General features: G+C 39.8%; 1 protein-coding gene across 1 annotated transcript in view; it reads right to left on the reverse strand.

The window, feature by feature from the left end:
* CDHR2 (cadherin related family member 2) overlaps positions 1-23906 on the reverse strand; it is a 42935-nt gene that overhangs the window by 9220 nt on the left and 9809 nt on the right. Inside the window, exons 5-19 of the mRNA XM_070933802.1 lie at positions 20769-20822; positions 20058-20147; positions 16591-16680; positions 15017-15142; positions 11812-11955; positions 9607-9682; positions 8366-8472; positions 7964-8194; positions 6367-6522; positions 5401-5568; positions 4771-4832; positions 4413-4656; positions 2077-2316; positions 1801-1870; positions 200-814 (exon numbers count right to left, since the gene is read on the reverse strand). Coding sequence (XP_070789903.1) covers positions 200-814; positions 1801-1870; positions 2077-2316; positions 4413-4656; positions 4771-4832; positions 5401-5568; positions 6367-6522; positions 7964-8194; positions 8366-8472; positions 9607-9682; positions 11812-11955; positions 15017-15142; positions 16591-16680; positions 20058-20147; positions 20769-20822 — 2473 coding nt within the window. The remainder of the gene's footprint in view (positions 1-199; positions 815-1800; positions 1871-2076; positions 2317-4412; positions 4657-4770; positions 4833-5400; positions 5569-6366; positions 6523-7963; positions 8195-8365; positions 8473-9606; positions 9683-11811; positions 11956-15016; positions 15143-16590; positions 16681-20057; positions 20148-20768; positions 20823-23906) is intronic.

Here is a 23906-nt window from a genome sequence, read left to right on the forward strand (position 1 = left end):
AGGGTTATGGAAGGTATTGATGAAGACAGCTCAAGTGAATATGATTATTATAAACAATTACATTACTCCTGTGGAATTAATAAAAAATCTAGTAGAAAGGAAAAGTAGGACAGTTAGAGGAAGGATAAAGAATAAAGAAGGATATATCTCACAGGATTAAAATAAAGTGCGAAAGCAAGTGTTCATACAGGTATCTTACCATTTCTACTGTAGGGATTTCCTACTGCAGTGAACTCATCCTTAACACGCAGTGTGATTTCCACTTGGGTGCACAGTTCATAGTCTATATCTGAACTAGTCACAAAAAGTGATCCATTGGCTACTAGGTGGAACCAGTGGTGACATATATTGCCTACACTGCCTGTACTGTTGAAACATGCAACAGCCAACTCCTGGAATACTAATGAGTGGTGGGTGTCCTTATCAGTAGCCTCCAGCTCAGCTACTAATGTATGTAGTTTTTCATTCTCTGTAATGTGAATGTTTTCTGGTGGAAATGGTACAATGGTTGGGGACTCATCGTTGACATCTAGCACATACACCCTCACCATGGCAATGGCAGCTTCCACTGTTTCCCCTAAGTCTGAATTTTCAGCCCGTAGAATGAGATTGTAGAACTTCTCCTGCATTTTGTCATAGTCAAGAACACTTTCTGGGTCTAAAGACAACATGCCCTGATACCAGCCAGATCCCTGGGCTCTTGAGCGAATCAGAAAGTTGTTTGAGCCTGTGCTGCTATTAATGTAGAATGAAATACGGTTGTGAATTTGTGTTTGATCAGCATCTCTGGCTTCCACAACTCCAACCAAGGCACCTGAGATAGAATTGGAATATGAAAATTAGAATAATTGTAGAGTTAAACATATACCATCCTTCTACACCCAGATCAAAATACTAGAGGTCTACAGTTCCCTTGTGAAGGGCGATGCCCCAATCAAGCAAATGCTATCCTCTACCTCCAATTTCATGCATTACTTAGCATTCCTACTATTGGTTCTCAAGAATCCTTTTGTGCACTATTTTGGTGATTTAAACTGCCTCTTATTAGATTGGCTTTGAAGATATCAGTTATAATGTTATAACACATAAATCACTTGGTTCGCACAGGTTGCCAAACTCCTATGTTTTGCTTAACCCTTGACTTGGTTTACAAAACACACGTAGCCTCTTTGGTCATAATTGAGAAAAGTGACAACAATCTTGTCTGCCGTTTGTCTGTCAACACATGAAAATTGCAATGCATCATATCAAAGCTGAAAAGTAAAAAAAAAAAAGCTAAAGATTACTTCGCAGACCCAATCATATATGTGATGGCATGTCATCTGCCTACTTTGCAGCCCTATGTTAAATACATAATTAGGGACAATTGTAAATCCTCTTATCCCTTAAGATCTGTGCAGAATACCATATATTAAAACTTTGGGTAAACTGTGGAAGAATATCATCTGATTCTATCTAGAATTTCCTCTTCAAGAAAGGCTAAGATTGGTTTAGAAAGGCCTGGGAGATTTTCCTCTCCCCAAAACGATCAAGATAATGCAATCAATGAATGCTGATCCTTAGAGCTATATATTGCTTACTCCTGTAATAGGTATCTAGGAATTAAGCAAGAAAGTCCTATGTCCAGCTTCTGGTCTTGTTATAGTGGTGATTTTGGGAAAAGAACACTCAACTAGGCTGCTATCATTTGATCCAGTAAAGTTTTGTAGGTGATTTGTTTAGTTCCTCACTTTGAATACTCTACAAAATATTTTCTAGTTTCATTTCCAGTCCAGATCAAAGAGATTCAATGAATCATACCTTGCAAGTCTTCAGAAACAGAGAATTCATAATTTGAACTGCTGAAGCTGGGTGCATTGTCATTTTTGTCCTAAGGCAAGAAGTATTTATGTTATGTTGATGCCATATAAAATTGAAACCCTATTACCCAAAATTACCTGTCTGCAAAATAAAATCAAATTTCATTTTCTGGAGTATTTTACACATCTCCCCTTCTCCACCTATACTTTTACATTCCCACCACCTCTTTCTCCAACTGCCTTAGCTCAAACTCCTGGCAAAGAGCAGTGGGATTACCTCCACAGTGATGGTGACATTGACCGTGGTGTTCAACTGAGGGATCCCCAAGTCTTCTACAAGTATTGTCACCACTATCTTCCCATTGAGCTCCACAGGAATAGCTTCTCGGTCCAAGGGCCCTTTGCTGACCACGTCTCCAGTATCTGGGTTAATAGTGAAGTTGATGCTGAAATTGCTAGGCATAATTTCATAATGCAAATAGCTATTATTGGTTTCTGGCTTATCCTGATCATTGGCCTGGGAAAAGAATTTGGGAAAAAAATAGTTTTACTTCTTACTCTTCCTTGTTCCAGTCAATATTATGAATAAGATTAAACGTCTTCAACTGGATAATATGTTGATGAAGATTCTCAGTCACCCAAGTAGAGTTGTCTGGAAGTTGAGTCATGGCAACTGGACCTCTTTTCTTTGAGTATTATATGTTTTGCTGCATATCCAAGTAGCTTTTTCAGTCTGGATCACCTTTACATGCATTTGGTCATTTAGGACAGCCAATGAAGAAGCAAAAATAGGCACTCAACATGCCAAGAAAGTACCAGATTAGGGAAAAGTTGACTTATACTTAGATGAATATGAATATCCCTTATTTAGCTTATATGGCAGGTTCCTACATTTTTCTATGGCAGGTCTATATAGATGTGAAGATATGATTGGTCTTAGAGTTCTCAGTCTAAACTGTAACCCTGTGGTCTCTCTGAAAGAGACCATCTAACTACTAATCAGGTCTGATTCTGCTTAATATTTTGTTAGATCAACCAAGATCACTTATACCTGCTATGATAATTTCAGGAACCAAGATAGAAATAGCTGGTACCTTAACTCCTTTTATCAGAACTTACTACTTCATAGACCTCATAGAGTACTAAACTGGAGATCCAAGCCTGGAAGAGGCCAAAACCTAACACAAAGCATACTAAGCCATATTGTGAATTTGTTTTTGGCTTGATATATTGTGAGAACCAAGCTAATTATGGTTTATAAAGTAAGCTGTGGTTAAATAAGCCATGTCTTAACATGATGTGTGACTCCCCCAACCCAGGATGTTCTTTAACAACCACTTGATTGATTGATTGATTGATTGATTGATTGATTGATTGATTGTATGGTATATCATACATGGACTAGCAATAACAACAACCACAAAAAATAAAGTACATATGTTCCAAGTCAATGTAATGCAGGGATTTTATCCAAAACTGGCTGTTCTTTCAATCCACTATGACACAACCAGCACAGATTATGAAAAGGACAATACCATCGTACATCAAAGACATCTCAGCTACAACCAATAGACTATTACAACTATACAGCATCTTGTAGCACACAAACCAGCTAAAGGTCTCCCAAACATATTACTTAAATCAAAGCATCCAGAAGCCCAAGAACAAAAATCAAGAGTTATCTACAAGGAACAATGCAAAGACTGTAACAGCCTCTATATAGGATGGGCAGGCAGAAGACTAGCAGAGTGCATCCATGAATACTAACTAGCAGTCAGAAGACACAATGACAACTCCTTAATTCCACAACACATGACAGATTTAACCACAGTTTTAACTTGGAAACTGTAAACATCTTAGGCCAACCCATATCCAAAATCACTAAAGAATTCCTGGAAGCTTGCATTCAGAAAAATCACCCATCAATAGATACATAAAGATAAACCATTTTTACATACCATTCAAAACAGACAATAAAAAAGCAAAGGCGGAAACAAAAAGAACAAAGCACATCCTTTCCAACCAACGCACAAGGACCAACACGAGACAAAGAAACAAGCAGAAAACAATACTAATCAAAGAACTGGAATACCTAATCCATCAAACTGGCGAGGCAAGATACTGTATATAAACCAGGAGCAAAATCCACCAAAGGATTCTTCAAGTCAATCTATACCTTAAATAAATGGATATCCCATACCAGTTTTAAACCTATGCATATAAATGGTTTGAGTGTTATGGGTTCTCATTTGCATAGAAAGAACTCCTATTTCTTTTAAACCCAAAGGTTAAGTGACCTATAATTGTGGCATTCTGAAGTTCCTGCCTATATTCTAGAATGATTGACAATGCCATCTTTAAAAAACACAAACACTCAGAATATCACATTCCAATGCTCCATGATTTTGAAGTAGGACTGGAAAGAAACAGGACAGTCACAATTTGGTGAAATAATCTCAGTTTCAAAGGTAAACTTCCAAGTTTATAATCTATAATTGAATTATTATTTCTTCTAGGAAGCAAACTATTACATTTTGTTTTGTTTGAAAATGCCTATTAGTCTAGTTTGGGAAATGTTTCAGTAGACAAAGGAAGCTGGCATTTTAGCTTTACCTCGATCCTGAAAGGCTCGATGGTGTTGCCGTCAATGACCACAAAGTTGTAGGAACCTATCACAACTGGACGATTGTTGTTGATGTCAATCACTGTGATCTCCAATTGGGTAGAACCAATCAGCCCGTCACCATCCATTGCTTGCAAAGTGGCATAATAGACATTGCGCATCCCCCAATTTATTTTACTGCCATTGGCCACAAATATTGTACCGTTCATTGAATTCACAGTGAAATCTGATTGGCTGCAAAACAAACAAGCATATCTGTAATTGTGTGATCACACTCACTTAGCAAGAAAACGTTGACACAAGCTTTTTCTGTTCTTCTCTGTTAATTATTGCGCTGTATATACTTACATGTTCTTAGGCAGTAATTGGTAGGTGATCTCACCAAACTTTCCACTATCTGGATCAGTGGCCTGCAAAAAAAATAAATAAATAGAAGAAACCATTTGTCTATCATAGGTTCATCAGGATTTGAAGTCTGCAACTCAGGAAGGAGAGAATTGGGATATAAATAGGTTTTCTTTCTACTAATAAATACTGTATTTGGTCTGATTGGATTAATAGCAGGTCTTAAGGCCAAATCAATTGTTGCTAGATTGATAGAAGAAAAATTGAAATATATCTATGTGCAGGATGGAGAGCCATTTTGGTGTAGGGGTCGGCATCCGTCTAGAAACCAGGAGACTGTGAGTTCTAGTTAGATCACAGCTTAGTGACCTTGGACTAGTCATTTTCTCTCCATCTCAGGAAGGAGGCAACAGCAAACCACTTCTGAAAAACCTTGCCAAGAAAACTGCAGGGACTTTTCCAGAGAATTGGACATGGCTGAATGGAAGGTTAAAGAAATATGCAAGTTGTGGAGAAACAAGGAGCATAATATCCTATGGGTGTAAAACAGCCATAAAGTCATAGAGATAATAGGCCTTTCTATCTCCATTGTCTTTAACACCAGGAGCCCAAAAAGACATAGAGGTTTCTTACTGTGATATTAGAAGCTACAATAAAACCAGGTGGGCTCTCTTCCAATACAAAGAGCTTGTAGTCAGTCTGTCTGAATTCAGGCCTGTGATCATTGATGTCAAGAAGATGGATGGTCACCATGGCAAAAGAGCAGCAATCAACTGTCCTTCTAGTATCATTTGCTACAATCTGTTAGCATACAAAAGCAGCAAATTACTAAGCTCATCTCATGTATAAGAGTCACTGTATCAGTCAGATGGATGACATACAAATTGAATGAATGAATACTAAATAAATAAATAAATGCTCGTAATCAGAAGAGAATTTCCTTCAGGATGAATCTTACCGTCTCAGGAAGAAACAGGCAGGGCCATCAGAACTCATGCACATTGTTTAGCACCTCTTAGCCCCTTTGAGCTAAGCAAGTTCAAGAAACAGCAGAGATGCTATGTAACCGGATAGAATTGTAACCAAAAAGAATAGAAGAATCTAAAGAAGCCAATCATTTTCTCTCCGCTCAATCTTAAACCAAACAGAATCAAAGCAGAGTTGTTTTGAGTTCCTTCCTTATGCTTTCTTCTTTCTCAGGACTAAAGTCTCCGCTTAATGGCTCAGCATTCCTTCTCATTCCCCAAGTTCAGATCTACATTTATTATTGTAAGCTATCTAGAGTAGCCCCACAGCGAGATAGGCAGCAAACAAACAAGCAAACAAACAAATTATTGACATTTGTGAAGAAGGGATAGCCATATCCTTGGCAGCAGCTAGATGGGGATTATTTGGTTGCACGATTCGTAGTAGAACCAGTTTCCACATAGTCTGAGATCTGCAGAGTATAGATGCAAATGTACCAAGTATTCCCCACTTACATCACTTACAGTAAAGCTGTCTAAGGAGTAATTCAGTGCTCAGAAGAAAGAATGTTAAAACATTGATTCTGATTACATTTCGATTAAAGGATCTTTCCCACCTTTCTCTTTTTCTCACCTCCACACTCATAGTAGTTCTGGTTTCATAATCCACAAGGCTTGAATTTCTCACCAGCACTTGAACAGTGCCTTCATTTACAATCTGCCTGGGTGACACTGAGAATGCCAGTGCATCAGGACCTCTCAGGAACAGCTGGAAAGTCCCATTTTCACCCTGTTCAAGAGAAAAGACAGGACATTCTGAAAGAACTTTATCAACCAGGAGAATTGATTAGTATCAGCCAGGAGAGTGACAGCTGACTGGGATTTTTGGCAATAGAAAATAGCAGGTAGCAATGTATTGGTTTTCTTTTCTTCTGTTTGCCTGGATTCACTCCTGAATTTTCCCGGAGCTGCAAAATTTCAGTTGTCTAAAATCAATGTATAGTGACTTTTTAAGAGAATAAATTATAGTAAGAATGCATTATTCAATGTGCAGTAGGTATGTATATAATGTAATAATTATATGAATTGTATGAATAAGTATGTAACAAACAAAATGCATATGTATATAATTGGCCGCAGGATAAAATGGATATTACCAAAGATGCCGGTATTGGAAAGCTGTAAAAGTGTAACTAAGATTTTACAGATGTAAATGTCGAATAAAAATAAACTTGAAAAGAAAAGAAAAGAAAGAAAATGGACCTCTTCGGAGGGCCACATGCAGTCCTTGAAAGCTCTGTTTTTGATGGCAGAGGGTTGCAGGAGACCATTGCAGCAGAGAACAGAGCTCGGGAGCCCGTTTTTTTCTGGCAGAGCACTCAGGCCACCAGAGGCACCCCTGATATGAGTGACAACGAGCTGGCCACACCCACCCTGGTCATGCCCACCCCGGCCCCCTGAGATCAAACACAACCCTGATGAAATCGGGTTTGACCCCCCTGTGGTAGTTGGTCAAAAGAATTAAAATCTACCTTTAGTCCAAATTTAAACTCCTAGTCTTCAGTGAATAAAACAGCAGGCTAGTTTTGCCAGATGGTCAATCACATCCAGCCTTGTTCTGAACTGATTTTTTTTTTTTTTTGCTCTAGCTTTGCACGAACTACATGAAGATGTCTAATCCAGCCACTGTTATGTAGCAGTTTAAGGGGTTAGGTTAGGATTGGAAAGACCCAGGGTGTTTCCACACTCTGCCATGGAAAATCACTGACTAGGGGACAGTGGATCGCTGTTGGCCCAATCTACTTTGTAGGGCTGGTGTTGTGAGGATAAATTACACTATAGGAGTCCACCCTGTAATTCCACCTAGAGCATTTGAAGCAAAGGCAAGATAAAAAGCTAACAAATCCCTGTTAGATTTGTTGTGCCTCCCTGTGGGAGGCAATGAAGAGGCAGGAGGACAGACAGTAACTTCAGCTCTTTATTTAAGTGAGTGACTTCTACAAAGGCTTAGCTGGCAGCACTCCCTTTTAAAGGGAGCAGTCCCACCGATACAGCCACTGACAACGCTTTACATTTCTCTCCATTTGAATCCACCAATCAGTGGCGGGCCCCGTTTGAATCCACCAATCAGTGGTGGGCATGCAAATGTCCAGCTAAACCCGGACCTGAATGAAGCCTACATCCCTGGCTTCACTTGCTATTTACATATGTAACAATCCCCAAACGCTCACCTTGTCAGGATCATAGGCTACAATGCTGAGGTTGGCCACAGATGTTCTAGCAGAAGCATGTTCCTCAATCTGACCTGAAACATTGACCTCTGTAGGGCCTGTGAAGTTGCAGGGAGGACCCGTGCATAAATAAAACTGAGGTTTGTGATCGTTGATATCAGTGATATGGATGGTCACCTGGGAAGTCACTTGTACCACTTGATGGTAAATGTTCAAGTTTTTTTCTTGAGCCTGTCCATTGAAGCAAGAGAGATCACTTAGTTTGGAGGTCTATCTACTCAGTTTAGTAATTTGATGCTGTTGCATACTAAAAGATTTTCATATACTAACAGGCCCTTGACAAAAAGCACGAGTAGAGGAGGACATAGACCAACCATTTCCCAGGGCTGCTTTGCTACTCACAACAATCTGAAATTGCACCTCTTCACCTGGCACGCCTTCTCGGTCCAGGTCACTACTCACAGTGATGACTCCTGTGGTCTGGTTCACTGTAAACAGGTTGCTGGCATCTAGAGAGGGAGATAATCAGAAAAGCATCTTATCAGCAGTGTTGGAAAAGTTAATCCTTCACTAAGGATGGTCATTGTGTTTGGCTTTTAATTTGGACCTCAGGAAAGGGGTGTGCTTTTGTATAAGAGTCAGTAGAGATTCTCAGTCATCCAGGTCATGGTTGTCCCAAAGGTGCTTTTTCAGAAGGCAACTGGACTTTCTTGTTTTTTCTTTGAAGATGTTTTGCTTCTTATCAAAGAAGCTTTTTCAGCTCTGACAGGATAGTTTATAGTTTTTCAGCTCTGACAGGATAGAATATAAGGGTTTATATTCCTTGCAGACAGCTGGTAATTTGCAAAAAAATAATAATAATTGCAGACTACAGGAACCAGGAGCACTACTCAGGTGACCCTGAGAACACAGATAAACCTCCAAGTGCTTCAACGACCCTCTAAAACGATGCAAATGACCAGCTGTCTGCAAGGAATATAAATCCTTCCATTCCCCACCATCCTGTCAGAGCTGAAGAAGCTTCTTGGATGAGAAGCAAAACGTTTTCAAAGAAAAAACAAGAAAGTCCAGTTGCCTCCTGCAAAAAGCATCTTTTGTATAAGAACAATTTTCTAATCACTTGGTGTGTTATAGGACCTAAAGAAGGTCCTCTGACACCCGCTTCCTCCAACTCTTGGGATGGAGAGGCAAGAAAAAGTTTAAGATTGCAGTCATCCAACATAGTCAAGATTAAGTGATGAAATCATTTCTGGAACTGTCCATTGCATGGATAAGCAGTGGAGTGGCCTACGCTACAGAAATTGTGGGAATTTAAGTTCAAAATATATAGAAAACATTACATATCTACTGTAGGAAAAATTCTAATGCAAAGGAAGCCAAGAAGACGACTTGGGAAGAATGTGATAGGAGCCAGGCTTTCTGCTTTGATGAATAAAATAATGTGTCAGGAAAGGACTGAACATCAGCTATGATTTCCTAAATATAAAGGTGCTGCTATGCATTTTGTAGACATAAAGTATCAATATGGTAATCAAAAATTAGAGGCGTATGCATAATTAATTTCACGGTTGGAGACAACAGGAATCATAAATTTGATCCTGTCTGCACACCTGATATCCCTCTTCCCCAGACTCTTTACTCACTGATGAGACTGTAAAGGATTATATCATTCACATCTTTGTCCTTGTCAATGGCCAATACTGTCATTATAGGAGTACCCTAGAAAGAAGAAAGCCCGAATAAGATACGACATATTTTGTATCTCCACAGTATGTAAAGAAAGAACCTGATTTGCCAATGTGTTCATCAACCCTTGCAGCTGTGCACAATTTTAGCTTTATAAAAAAAATAATAAATAAAAGGTAAACAATCTTCCACCAAGAAAATAAAGTGATCCACCTTCTAGATAAATCATTGCTGTTCAGGAAAATAATTTCAGGTGTCTAAATATGCAATTCTGTCTTGATCTCCAGGGGACAATTTATTCAGGATATTGCTTATAAGCGCTATGTGCTTAGAGCTCAAAGCATTGTTAGAGACCCCACACACCCACTTTACGGTCTGTTTCTGTTGCTCCCTTCAGGGAGGAGGTTTCAAAGTATTTCTAGCAGGACTTCCAGATTCTGTAACAGCTTTGTTCCCTATGCCATCCGTCTGGTATATTCACAAGATCCATTTCTCTCGCCATGTACATGTATACATCCGAACTAGACTGTGTTGTTTCTCTGTGCCATATAATATATGTGGGTATATGCATAATTTTGTATTTTATTTATTTTGCCATGTTTATGTAGTGTATATTGGAGGTAGTGACCCTTTGAGAGCTGTATGCAACAAAATTTTATTTTAATGTATGCCAGTTAGTGTACATTCAAAGTGACAGTAAAGTTATTCCATGTCTATGTCTATGACAAGAAGCAATGGAAAAGCATTCAGAAATCTGCTCTGGCTGTTTTTTTAAGAACATTTTGTCAGCATGAAATCATTCATATACGATGTGCTTTTATTTAGATTCACATTGGAAGCAGATATTGATGACATTCAAAACTTAAAGATGTCAACAGGCTGGCTTGCAGGAAGGGGAATTAGATCAAGTATATATTCAGTGTGTTCACTTTGGATTATAAAAAAAATACTAGAAGACTGGTAGAAGATGAATGCTTTGTTTGGCCAAGCATGATTAGACACAAGAAATTTGTAACATTGTTTTTCTCAAGGGAAAGGACACAGAGGCAAAATGAGGATTCACAAACGCAGAACTGGATTTCACCACCTGTTATAATTATTAATTTCCTGTCTTTTTTTAAATGTCTTAGAGTGTTACGATGTCACAATATCCAGTTTTCTTTTTTTAAAAAATCCTCTGCTGTACTACAATACTGAACTTCGCAGCTTAGTAAAACTTGTTACCATCTGGTCATTAGAAATCAATATAGATTGGCTCCTCTGATGATGATCAGAATATGCAGAAGATGGGTATTTGTATATCTTTGTCTGATATGATATCTGCAATTTATCTTAGAGAATAAAATTCTGGCTATAGTAATTCATGCTTTGATGAGTTATCTGTAAAGATGGTTAAAAACTTCAGCAACCGCAAAATGAGCTGTACGTTATATAAGATTTGGATTAATGCCCCTGGCACTCCAATAGTTTCTATGCACCAATGAAAACTAGGATGGTGTAGGACTAGAATAAATGAGGTAGTAGCGCTTTAGATATAAGGTAAAAACGTATTTGATAGCACATGGGGGCATTCATGTGACTCTTTTATGCAACTTCTTAAGGTGCTTGCAACTATGCATGACGTAAGGTACTTGTAACTATACACAACAATCCAAAGTGCATTGAAGATGTCTCCTCGAATGTGGACGAAACTTTTGCAACCAAATTGCCAAGCTTGGAGCTCAAACCAGCAACATAACTAATGATCCGAGCTACTAATATTCAAAGACATTTCATGCATGAAACTGCTTTGCTGTTCACAGGGAAACAAATTGCTCCCCAGCCCTAAATGGAAGGACCACTTTCTGAATCAACCTGCCAATGATTTCTGATTTTGGAGGGGGGGAAAAAAATCTCCTCACCTCTAGAAGTTAAGACAGAATCTTCTCAATGATAATTGCGGAGCTACCTACTGAGGAATTTTAGAAGGCAATACCTTCAAATTATGTAGGCTTTGTTTATTATATTATGCCTCTGTTTATATTTTAAATTCAGTGCCATCCCGTGATTTTACTATGCTTAGCCCCCAAATGGATATAGTAGGAAATTTTGAAGCTTTAAGATTTGAAAGCCAGGTTTTGCAATATACAGGTTTTATCATATACAGGTGAGAAAGTTCTTACCAGAGGGCAGTTCTCTGACACTGAGGCCACATATGGCTCTCCCAAAAACTCTGGATCCAGATCTGGAACATCAATAACTGTCACAGATATATAAGCCGTATTATTCTGGTAGTTTAAAAAACCATTCCACAATCCTCCATTGTCCTAGAATACACAGAAGTAACCATAAGTCATCTGAATTGACATTTTACCTATCTATGGTAGCACTGTGATGAATCCTTGTATTTTGATGTAACTGAAAACACACCCAGAGTATCTAGGAGATTGCATTTCCATTAAAAAAAAAAACCTTGAAAAACACCTATTCTGATTTTTTTTCTGAATAAATACGCAGATCTAAAGCTGTTCTTTCATAGTGTTGCATTTAACTGAAATAGATTAATTGTTCTGAATAATAAACTTAGAACTGAGGGTGATGGAGGCATTTTTAACAGTTTTTTGATTGCCTATCTAAATCACAGATTTTAGAAACTGATTTTATTACACCGTTGTATAAAAAAATAAAAGGTTTGTCTTTTGCTAGCTTTATATAAACGTGGAAGAGTTCATCTCAATTCATATCTTGGAATCATCTAGATCAGGGGTGTCAAACTCATGTCGTCACAGCAGCATCTTGTGATGTATTGGGACATTTTTCCCCTTCGCTAAACCAGGTGTGGGCGTGGCCAGTGCATGATGCATCTGGCCCGTGGGCTGGAAATTTGAGAGCTCTGATCTAGATCAAGAATTGAAAGATATTCTTTCTCCAACCTACTTAACAAGGCTATTCAGGTAGGTAACTTCATTAGAAAGGATAATTAATTGTTCTTATGTGACAGTGTTTATGTATTTGTCTTCTCTGTTCCTTCCCCTTTTTTTCTCCAAACAATTTAATATATATATATGGACATTTGGCTATAATGTTATAATAAAACATGGTTTCTCTAAAACCTTTATCCTGTGTAGGATATTACTTCTCTTAAAATGTAGTTGAATTAAAATGCAGCATCTGTCAGATAAAGAAAGTTTTCCAATATAATTGTTATTTTTTATTTATTTTATTTTATTTATTTTATTTTATTTTAAATTTATATACCGCCCTTCTCCCTGAGGACTCAGGGGGGTGTACAGCCAGAATTAAAAAACATAAAATACAAATATTAAAAAACAATTAAAATATATATAAATTTGGCCCAAAATTAAAAATACAAACCAATTAAAACATTTAAAATTTCTTCTTAAGCCAGCCCGGCTTGCTGGAAAAAGTGGGTTTTAAGGGCACGGCGGAAGGCACTAAGGTCTTGGATTCTCCTTATCTCTGGGGGCAACTGATTCCAGAGGGTAGGTGCCCCCACAGAGAAGGCCCTCCCCCTGGGGGTCACCAGCCTACATTGATTGGCTGATGGCACCCTGAGGGGGCCTCTCTGTGGGAGCGCACGGGACGATGGGAGGTCGTCGGTAGCAGCAGGCGGTCTCAAAGATAGCTAGGCCCGATGCCATGGAGCGCTTTAAAGGTGATAACCAGCACCTTGAAGCGCACCCGGAAGACCACTGGGAGCCAGTGCAGCTCGCGCAGGAGCGGTGTTACATGGGAGCGCCATGCTGCTCCCATCACTACCCGTGCTGCTGCATTCTGGACCAGTTGGAGCCTCCGGGTGCTCTTCAAGGGGAGCCCCATGTAGAGAGCATTGCAGTAGTCAAGGCGAGAGGTGACGAGGGCATGAGTGACTGTGCACAGGGAATCCCGATCAAGAAAGGGCCGCAACTGGCGAATCAGGCGAACCTGACAAAAGGTCCCCCTGGTTACAGCTGTCAGATGTTCCTCCAAGGACAGCTGCATATCCAGGAGGACTCCCAGATTGCGAGCCCTTTCTGTGGGGGCCAAAGACTCGCCCCCAATAGTCAGTGATGGAGTCAACTGACTATATCGGGATGCCGGGAGCCACAGCCACTCAGTCTTGGAAGGGTTGAGCTTGAGCCTGTTCCTCCCCATCCAGATCCGCACAGCCTCCAGGCACTGGGACATCACTTCAAGGGCATCATTGGGGTGGCCCAATGGATGGTTATAGAGGTTTATCAATATCTAAACAATCTAGAAAACTATCTTCCACAATCCAATATCTAAAAATATATGGTGTAGATTTTTAATCACCCCAGTCAAAGTAAGCTAAGAATAATTGGGAATCTATCTCTCTGAAAGGTGCTTGGAGGAGGGGGGGAGACCAAAAGAAGAAATAGTTTGAGTAGTTTTAATAGATTTAAAAAAAACCCAAAAATGGCAATAACATTTAAACTGAAGCAGGTACAGATAAAGAGATAGTTATTTACAATGTACATCTTATTCCTAATCTTTTTCTGAAGTTACTGGAGACTTTTCAAGATCTCCTTTAGCATCCTACAAATCTGGACTTCATCAAATGGCCAGCCGAGAGCAAATTCAGAGCCAACCCCCTACCTAAATATTCCATTATTATCCACAACTTTATGCTTTTCAAACAGGTGCCACAATATTTTGTGACATAAGGACTATCACAATGGCTGAGAACCATTATTTCCTGCTGATGTGATCAATGTCATCCTTGGCTTCCTCAAGATTGATGATTTTAACAACTCCTGAACTGCTGCATTCAGTTATTGATGCTTTGAAGGAGGAAGGAGCCCTTCCTGATGTGCTCCAGGTTGGTGAAAAGCTCCTCAGGATTCTGCACTCTGGACACCTGCTTGGTTACTGGTGAGTGGGCCATAGTGCAGATCCAAAGGAGGAGGAGGAAGGACAGCCTCAGTTACAACAGGTCCTTTCCACTGCTTCCTAATCTGATTTGGTTAATCTAGGACCTGAATTACCGACACAATGCTTAACAAAACATACTGCATAATCCCATCTAGTTTATTTATTTATAGTTCTTGCCCTACTGTTAGTCATATCCCCATAAACCTGCTCAAGACTTACAAGGGAGAGAGAAATACTTATGCTGGAGTCCCCTATCCAGTTTTCACTGACAATGTTGGGACTACAACCCCATGCTACATGTGAATTCTGGGATTTGCAGTCTTAGCACACCCATGGGCTAACTGTTGAGACACCAATACAAATCCTTGTCAAAGAACCCATTTGAAAACTACTAGGCACAGTGTCTTATTCGTGGCAATTAAGCACCTAGTCTTTCTTCTCCACAGAAATGAGATTACCATCCCTTCCCTGCCTCTGAATCTTCCTGAGCCTCACCGTAGCAAAGATCTTGATTCGATAGAAAGTGCTCTTATTGTTGTAACTGAGTGAGCCGTTCAACACCACAGTGCCATTTTGCAGAATGAAAAAAAGCTGCTGATTCTCTGCATTGTTTGGAATGACCTGTAAAGGAGCCACATGGTAGAAACGTGAACACTAACAAAACACAAAACTTTGCCTTGAATAAAATGCACATTCCTCAAGGATGACTTTGTGGCAAGTCCTGAAGATATTATAAATTAGTTGAACAGACAGACTCAACTGGTAAAATAACCTTCACCAGTGATCATATGAATTCTCAGTTTATGTAGCAATGTGTACAACATCTAGTAACAATGGTTGCAGCACCCCAGGGTCATGTGATTACCATTTCAACCTACTCAGGTGGCTACCAACAAGCAAAGTCAACAGGGGAAGCTGGTTTCAAGTATCGACTGTGTGATTCACTTAGCACTTGCAGTGATTGGCTTAACAACCATGACAAAAAGGGTGTAAAAGTATGTAGGACTCACTTAACAACTGCCTCGCTTAGCAACAGAAATTCTGATCCCAATTGTGGTTGAAAGACGAGAACTAGCGATATGTCTCATCAAGATTCTATTTACAATTTTAAAAAGTAAGTCTTTAAATATCGTCATACATTTTCATTTCTAACTAACTTTTGAAATTCTTGTACTGTATGTAATTTCTTTTGAATTCCATTTTTATTAATCCAAATTCAGAGATAGATTTGAACCAAAATTCTCCAATATGATTACGTAAAATGTAAATTAACCTGATGTCTTTAAATGGCCTTGATATAAATATCTTCTGCAATTGTGACTACAGTACACTTTTTGCTTGGAACTCTCAGAAACGTACATTCTTCTGAGAAATATTTCTCAAAGAGAAATGTGCACTTTTTCTGCAACTTTTTACTTTCAGAAAGATAGCTTACAACTGGCTTTATGTATTAAATTAATGCATTAAATGAGGAAATTCACAATCCTAAGAATCAATTTCTGCACAAGTGCCATTGGACAGACATTATTTAGAATATTCAACATGCCAGCATTTGGACATTCATCTATATCTATCTATCTATCTATCTATCTATCTATCTATCTATCTATCTATCTATCTAGTACCTACCTACCTACCATATATATCATATATGGACTTGCAATATATATTAACATTTCATCTGGATTAAAAAACACAGTAAAATATAAATATTAAAAAATCTATATTCATATACCAATATCTAGATAATCTAACCATTGAAATGCAGCTTTGTTTATGTGAAAAAAATAATCAATATTGGACAAGTAATGCCCTCACTTATAAACTGGCTACAATGTGATCTACAGTTTGACAGTTTTTCTCAATGAAAATGGGTTGCTGATCGCCCAGACACAGGTAGGTATATAAATGACCCTACCTAAAAGTGCCATGCCAGCACTTTTTAAATTACCATGCCAGCAATGGGCAACCTCGAATAGGATTCGTACCTCACACGGCATCTGCCAGGATTCACTATATATATGGGGTATAGCATCCTCCCCTCAGTGTGACTGTGGGGTCCCACTCACCTCTATGATTTTATAGGATACCTGTCCAGCATTTTCACTATCAATATCCACAGCTCTCACATCATAGATTGGGGTACCAATTGTTGTGTTCTGGAACAAAGTTAATCGGTTTGCAGACTTGGAGTGAGTTGAAGGAAGAGCAACAGAAGCTACGTATAACATCCAAAGCTAAAATACAAATCGTTTAACAGAACCACACATGCTTTGAAAATGATTCTGAATAATTGCCTTGGACCTCACATAAGGGCAACACTTTTCTGCTTTAAGCAAAGTGAACCTCAAAAAAAGGTACCACTGCTTGAAGAGATGCATTAACTAGTGCATTCCTTAAACAGTGGCACCATTACTGAGTTCTTTTTTTTTTTTTAATTTTGATTTATATGCCGCCCTTCTCTGGAGACTCAGGGTGGCTTACAATGCGCTAAGTAATAACCTTCATTCTTTTGTATATTTTTATACAAAGTCAGCTTATTGCCCCCACAACTGGGTCCTCAATTTACCTACCTTAGAAAGGATGGAAGGCTGAGTCAACCTTGAGCCTTGGTGAGATTCGAACCTGCAGTAATTGCAGGCAGCTGTTCTTAATAACAGGGTGCTTTAGACCACTGTACTACCAAGGCTCTTTAAAGCAATTGGGCTGCTTTAATCAATAGGAAGGAGGTGTTGTAAAATCCAAAGTACTTCCTGTGGACTATCTTGGAGATGAGCATTGTCATATTAAAAATTATCTAATAAGGTAAATCCCTGGGTTGTTTGAAAAAAAAACAATGGCAAAACTAGAAGTTATAGCATTTTTCCTTAGCCTTTTCCATGTATGCCAGTCATGATGTCCTGAAGATATGAAGCACTGCAAGCTACCGAAAACTCAGCCAAGAGGGCAATTGAGGAGTTACAGCCCACTATCTCTGAAGGGCAGAAGCTTGGGTAATGTGGAGCTATTTCTCTGGGGCATAAGAAGCACTACATGAGGCCTAACAGCTCATTCGGTGTCTCAATCCAGCCCTGATGCTGGAGAAAACAAGCGACTTTCTCTATCCCTTGATTTCATTACTGTTAAAGAGTGTTCAGATTTAGTTAGTCCAACATGCAAAGGCTCCCATTCTACATGTTGAAATAAACTTGAGGTAACATGTAAGGAATGATGCAAGATCAAAATGTCTGAGGAAAACGGCCTAATTATTCACTATGTTTAAATTACAGTGCACAAAATAAAGTATAGCTTTATTAATTACTATTTAATTAAACAATAAATTATTTTGTACCAATTGGGATTGCAATATATAGGGAAAAGAGAATTAAACCTTTCTTAATTGTCTGCAATCATATCAAAAATCCATTATTTTGATAGCAATTAGGCTGGGGGAGGGAGAGTTGCCATTGATATGGCAATGAAGCTTTCTGTCTAAGCTGTTTTAAATATACAGTTCATGCTGCATGACACAGATTTAACAAATTGCCAATTTAGGCTTCATCGTTATCTAAGTAATCTACTGTAAATACCATCTAAATCTCCTGCTGATTTTAAATTATTACTTGTTTCATCCAACAAGTTCCTAAAATCTCTATTTAAAACAGCAGTTCTTCCTCGTTTTTCTTATTCCCATTCCAAAGTAGCTTCATTCATTCCTTGCTTGTAACAGTAGCCATAGTGTTTAGCATATACAGTACTATGTTAGAAAGGAGTCCAGTAAGAATGAAATTGTGTGGCTGAAATGGACAGAGTTAGATATAGAAGTTCTTTCTCAAATATAGGTATCCAAATGATATAATGTCCTTGCAGTTGTAACAGGTTAATCCCATTTTTTTAAATTCCCACAGAAATTGAATACAAGAGAAGCTGCTTCAATGAATGGCAGGGAAGTCCTGCATGCATGCTTGTGGGGAGCTCTGTAGCATTTCTCTCAATTCATTTTCAAAACATACACACCCTTGATCTCCATTGTTTCCATGATTAACCTTTGCCGATCATTGTACAGGTCTACTTTTTAAAAAATTATTTAACGTGTGTAGGAAGTTAGCACCCACCCTTCTCCTAGAAGAATGAAATATTCTAGGAAATATTAAAAAGGCGGAATATTATACCTCCCTGGATGAGAAAAGGAGAAACATGCTTTTGGAAATCAGTCCCCACCTTTGCTAATAGCCCCAGAAAGACTGGTGCCAACCTATCTACAAGATAAAAGACTGGGCCATCTTATCTACAAAAGACCTTCAGCTCCAGGGTGATAGGATTAGCATTTACTCAAAATCCAAACAAGGGCAAAGCCATTAAGCCATAATAGGAATTGCCCCAAACCCCTTCGTTACATCACCCAGCAAGATTCAACCAAGCCTGGGACTCAAGACAACCTACAAAGTTATCCCCCGCATGGCCCCGTGGGAGTCTGACAATCAATCAGAATACATTTCTTATACAGGAACAGGAAGCTACAAGGCGGGGCCCAAGAGAGGGTATAAATCAATCTCTCTCTCTCTCACCCATGTGCTCGATTGCCCAGAACCTCAAACCATATGGTCCTGTCCACCATTAAACCATCTTTCCAAACAGCTTCCATGTTTCCAGTGTCTTTCTCCCCACTTGTCCCCAGATGGACATTTCTTCCAACACATGTTTATAATTCAGTGTTAACAATAATTTGTTAGGAGATGATTTAGAAGTTATAGTGATGCTGAATGAATGGTAATTATGTCTGGTCCCCAAAGTTACAACTGTTGCAGCACACCCATGGTGATGTAATTAAAATTCTGACATTTGGCAACCCCGGGAATGCTTAATCCCACTCCTTCATTTCCCCATCTTCATTTCTAATTCTTGCATGGCTTTGGAACAGTAGTGGTATTCACTTATGTTCACTACCGGTTCGGAACTAGGAGTGTACATGCCACCTCTGTGCATGCGCAGAGCCTTCTGTGCATGCGCAGAGCGTCCATGATGACGTCCGGGTGGGTGGGCGGAGCCTCCTGTCACTGCCTCTGCCGGTTCTCCTGAACCGGGTAGAATTGGTAGAATTCCACCTCTGCTTTGGAAGGCTTCAAAACGTCATAGGAAATCCCCATGTGATTTGGATAAGGCAGCAGGCCACACCAAGTGCAAAGCCAGCAGGGGAGAGATGGGGTGGGGGAGAGATAGGTGGGTGGGGGGACTTGAAGAGGAGGTAGAGGAGGGAGGGCCTTACTTTTCCAAGGATCAGGATGGGAGGGCCCCAGCTGGGAACGGCTTGGATCAGTGTGGGTCCTCACCTAACAATCAGTGGGATTCAGTTAACAATGGCCACAGAGATTGTCAGAATAGCGGCCACTAAGCAATGTGATCATGTAATGTCATGTTTTATGAGTGAATCGCTTAACGTTGGATATTCTGGTCCAAATTACCACTGTAACTCGATTATATGTATGGGACACACAGTCATACATAAATAACTTTTCTAGAATAAACTTGAGCAGAAAATAAGATGGACATTAAATACCTCAAGGACATCTATCAGATAAGGTTCATTCTGGAATATTGGTTTATTGTCATTCCGGTCATTTATAATGATAGTGATTTTTTTAGAGGTCTGTTGATAAAAAAGAAGAAAGTTAAAAACTAATGATATAAGAGACTAAATGGAAGGGCTTCAGCATTCATGAGTAGAAAAGGGCTGCAGAGATATGATAACCCATATACAAGGCAGATCAGGCCCTGAACCCAAAAGTATAAGACTTGAAACTCTACTAGTCAACAGAATAAAAGGCAAAACTCCAGTAGTCAGCATATAAAAATGTAATCATCACTGTCATCGTAATCAACAATAGCAGTTGCAGATCAGCAAGTTAATGGATAAGAAAAACAGCAACCACAGAAATGTTTTCAGCACAGCTGTTACATTTGGTTTTGCATCTGGCTATCTAGGCAAAGTTGTGTGGAGGCTTTTCTCAATGTTATAACTAATTTTAATTTACCTCAGTGTAGTCAAAGTGTAGCTTGCTCAAACAGTGCTCTAGTTCAGGGGTCTCCAATCTTGGCAACTTTAAGCCTGGCGGACTTCAACTCCCAGAATTCCCTAGCCAGCAAAGCTTAGAGGCCCCTGTTCTAGCTCCTAACTGACCACGGGGTAGCAAATATACCTCGTCGCCCTATTCCCCGTCATAGGCCGCTTCCATAGGGATTCTATGCCCCACTTTCCCACTTTACTTACTGGTAAAGTTATCTTGTCTGTCACTTCCACATTGAGCAGGATAACTTTTGTTTGCTGAAAATAAAGTGCAAAGCAGAAGTACTTTAATAATGATATGCCAGCATGATGTTGGCATACTTTGGTTTCAATCTGGTTGATAAATAAGTCGTATTTATTTACTCTGTCCATCTCACTGCTTTTTAGAGTGAGATGGGCAGCATATAAAATTAATAAGTAAGTAAACCTAGAAAACCATAGAAATCATATCAAAGATACAACACACAGGTAGTCCTCGACTTACAACAGTTCATTTAATGACTGTTCAAAGTTACAACAGCACTGAAAAAAAATGGCTTATGACCGTTTTGCACACACAACCATTGCAGCACCCCCATGATCACGTGATCAAAATTCAAACTTTTGGCAACTGTCTCGTATTTATCACAACTGCAGTGTCTAAGTGACAAGCAAAGTAAGTGGAGAAGATTTATTTAATAACCATGTTACTAACTTAACAACTGCAGTCATTCACTTAAAAACTGTGGCAAGAAAGGTTGTAAAATGGGGCAAAATTCACTTAACAACTGTCTCATTTAACAACAGAAATATTGGGCTCAATTGTGGTTGTTAGTCAAGCACTACCTGTATTAATAAAAGCTGTTACATGTCCATCCTTGGGGCACCCAGAATTACTGGCATAGCCACATTCTTCATTAGCAGAAGCTTCTGGATACTCTTCCGTGGTACCCCATGCAGAGCGCATTGCAATGATCCAGATGAGAGATGACCAGGGAATGAATAATTGAGCGGAGAGCCTCCCTGTGCAAGAAAGGATGTAACTGGTGCACAACACAAAGTTGAGCAAAGATCCAGGCCTGCCAGGCCTGCCAGGCCTGCCATCCAGGGGTGAAATGTAAAATTTGTTACTACCGGTTCTGTGGGCATAGCTTGGTGTGTGGGGGGGTGTTTAATGTGACTGGGTGAGCGTGGCCAACTTTTTTTTTTTTAAACTTTTAAAGCATTTTTTTCTAATGCTTTGAAAAGCCTCTGCCGATCAGGCAACTCAGCTGGGATCGTCAGAGAGGCTTTTTAAAAAAATGCCTCTCTGCTGATCAGGCAACTCAGCTGGGATCGTCAGAGACTTTTCAAAGCATTTTTTTTACCACCTCTTCGGCCAAGAGGTTGCAGAAGAAAATGCTTTGAAAAGCCTCTGACGATCCCAGCTGAGCCACAGGATCATCAGAGGCTTTTTTTTTTAACTTTTAAAAGCATTTTTTCGTCAGAAGAGGTTGTAGAAAAAATGCTTTTAAAAGGAAAAAAAAAGCCTCTGATGATCCTGCGGCTCAGCTGGGCATGGTGGGTGGGGGGCAGGGATTTTTGTTACCGGTTCTCCGAACCACCCGCCACCATCACTACCGGATCAGGCGATCCGGTCCGAACTGGGAGCATTTCACCCCTGCTGCCATCTGCTCCTCAAGCAGGACTTGTGAGTCCAGGAGGATCCCCAGATTATGTAGCAGGTCTGTCTAGGACAGTGCAACCCCATCCAAGGCTAAAGATGATAAATGCCCATTCAGAGGAGCTCCCTATCCACAACCACTCTATTTTACCAGGGTTCAGCTGAAGCCTGTTGTTCCCTATCCAGACCCACACAATCTCAAGTTGTCTCAGGCTTCAAGAATGTACATCACTTAGTTCACCCACGATGGAGATGTATAACTGGGTAGCATACTGGTGATACGTCATTCCATAATGGCAGATGATTCTACTTAGTGACTCCATGTAGATGTTGAAAGAGCCCTGAGCCCTGTGACAACCCACGAAAAAGAGACCACTCACTTCCTATCAACACTGATAGGGACCAGCCTCAGAGGAAGGAGATGGACCAGCACAAAGCTGTGCCCTCACCCCTAATGGATGTGGTCAATGAACAGAAGCTACTGAGAGGTCAAGAAGAACAAAGATGGATGCAGTATCCCCATCCTGCTCCCACCACAGATAATCTTAAAAAATGGTATTTGTGTCCCACATCCAGGCCTGAAACTTGATTGAAAGAAGTCCAAATAATTTCATTGTGCGCAAAGCGCATGCACGAAACAAACCGCTGGTAACACCTGTGTCAGCACTGGGACGAATGTAGTTTGGAGTGCTGAACGACACCGAAACCTCACAACCTGTTGAAACCCACCACTATTAGGCTCCCAATTTACACTATATATAAGATACTGTAATCTACTAGCAATTTTAATATCTGTGGACTTTAACTCTTAGAATTCCCCAGCCAGCATGTCCACACATCTTACAGTGGCCCAGATTGAGAAACACTGGTCTAAAGCAGTGGTGGGCTTCAAAATTTTTTACTACCGGTTCTGTGGGTGTGGCTTGGTGGGAGTGGCATGGCTTGGTGGGCAAGGCTTGGTGGGCGTGGCAGGGAAGGTTACTGCAAAATCCCCGTATCCTCCCAATCAGCTGGGACTCGGGAGGCAGAGGATAGATGGGGGCGGGGCCAGTCAGAGGTGGTATTTATACTGGTTCTCTGAACTATTCAAAATTTCCGCTACCGGTTCTGCAGAACTGGTCAGAACATGCTGAAACCCACCTCTGGTCTATAGTGTATAGAGGACAAGCTGAGGTTCTATAATGTTTCTTGGATGTCTGTGCTAAAAGTCTCTGAGCCAGATTGGGATGGGACAAGGAAGTGGGGTGGGGGAGTTGATGATGATGTTCATCAGTTGAGGGAGATGCTGTTGATGATGTTCCTCTGGTTACAGATGAAAAATTAAATATTGTTGAGAATGAGAATAACCTGGTAGAACAGAGGGAAGCAGTCACTGCTGTATACAAGCTATAGAAAAAAGAAAAGAATTTTAATCTGAAGCCTTCCGGCTCACAAATATTTTGGGAATGTAGGCTAAGAACCAGCTGTTTGCAGCAAAGATGAGATGAGACAATAAAAACAATGGATAAATTGCAAGAAAGCATTCGATATCTAGAGGTAAAAGAGTTTTTGGCTTAGTGGGCACACAGAGCTCCTGATCACATTAATATACATAGGACTTGAGATATCTGGTGCCAGCAGGACATAGTGGGATCTCTTTTAATAAGGTTGCCCAAGACTTAGCTGATTACCAGATTTAGAATCCAAATAACAATGACGTG

Source organism: Pituophis catenifer, unplaced genomic scaffold (genome assembly GCF_029215685.1).
Source record: "Pituophis catenifer annectens isolate HBS135680 unplaced genomic scaffold, rPitCat1.0.hap2 SCAF_2, whole genome shotgun sequence".
NCBI classification, from domain to species: domain Eukaryota; kingdom Metazoa; phylum Chordata; class Lepidosauria; order Squamata; family Colubridae; genus Pituophis; species Pituophis catenifer.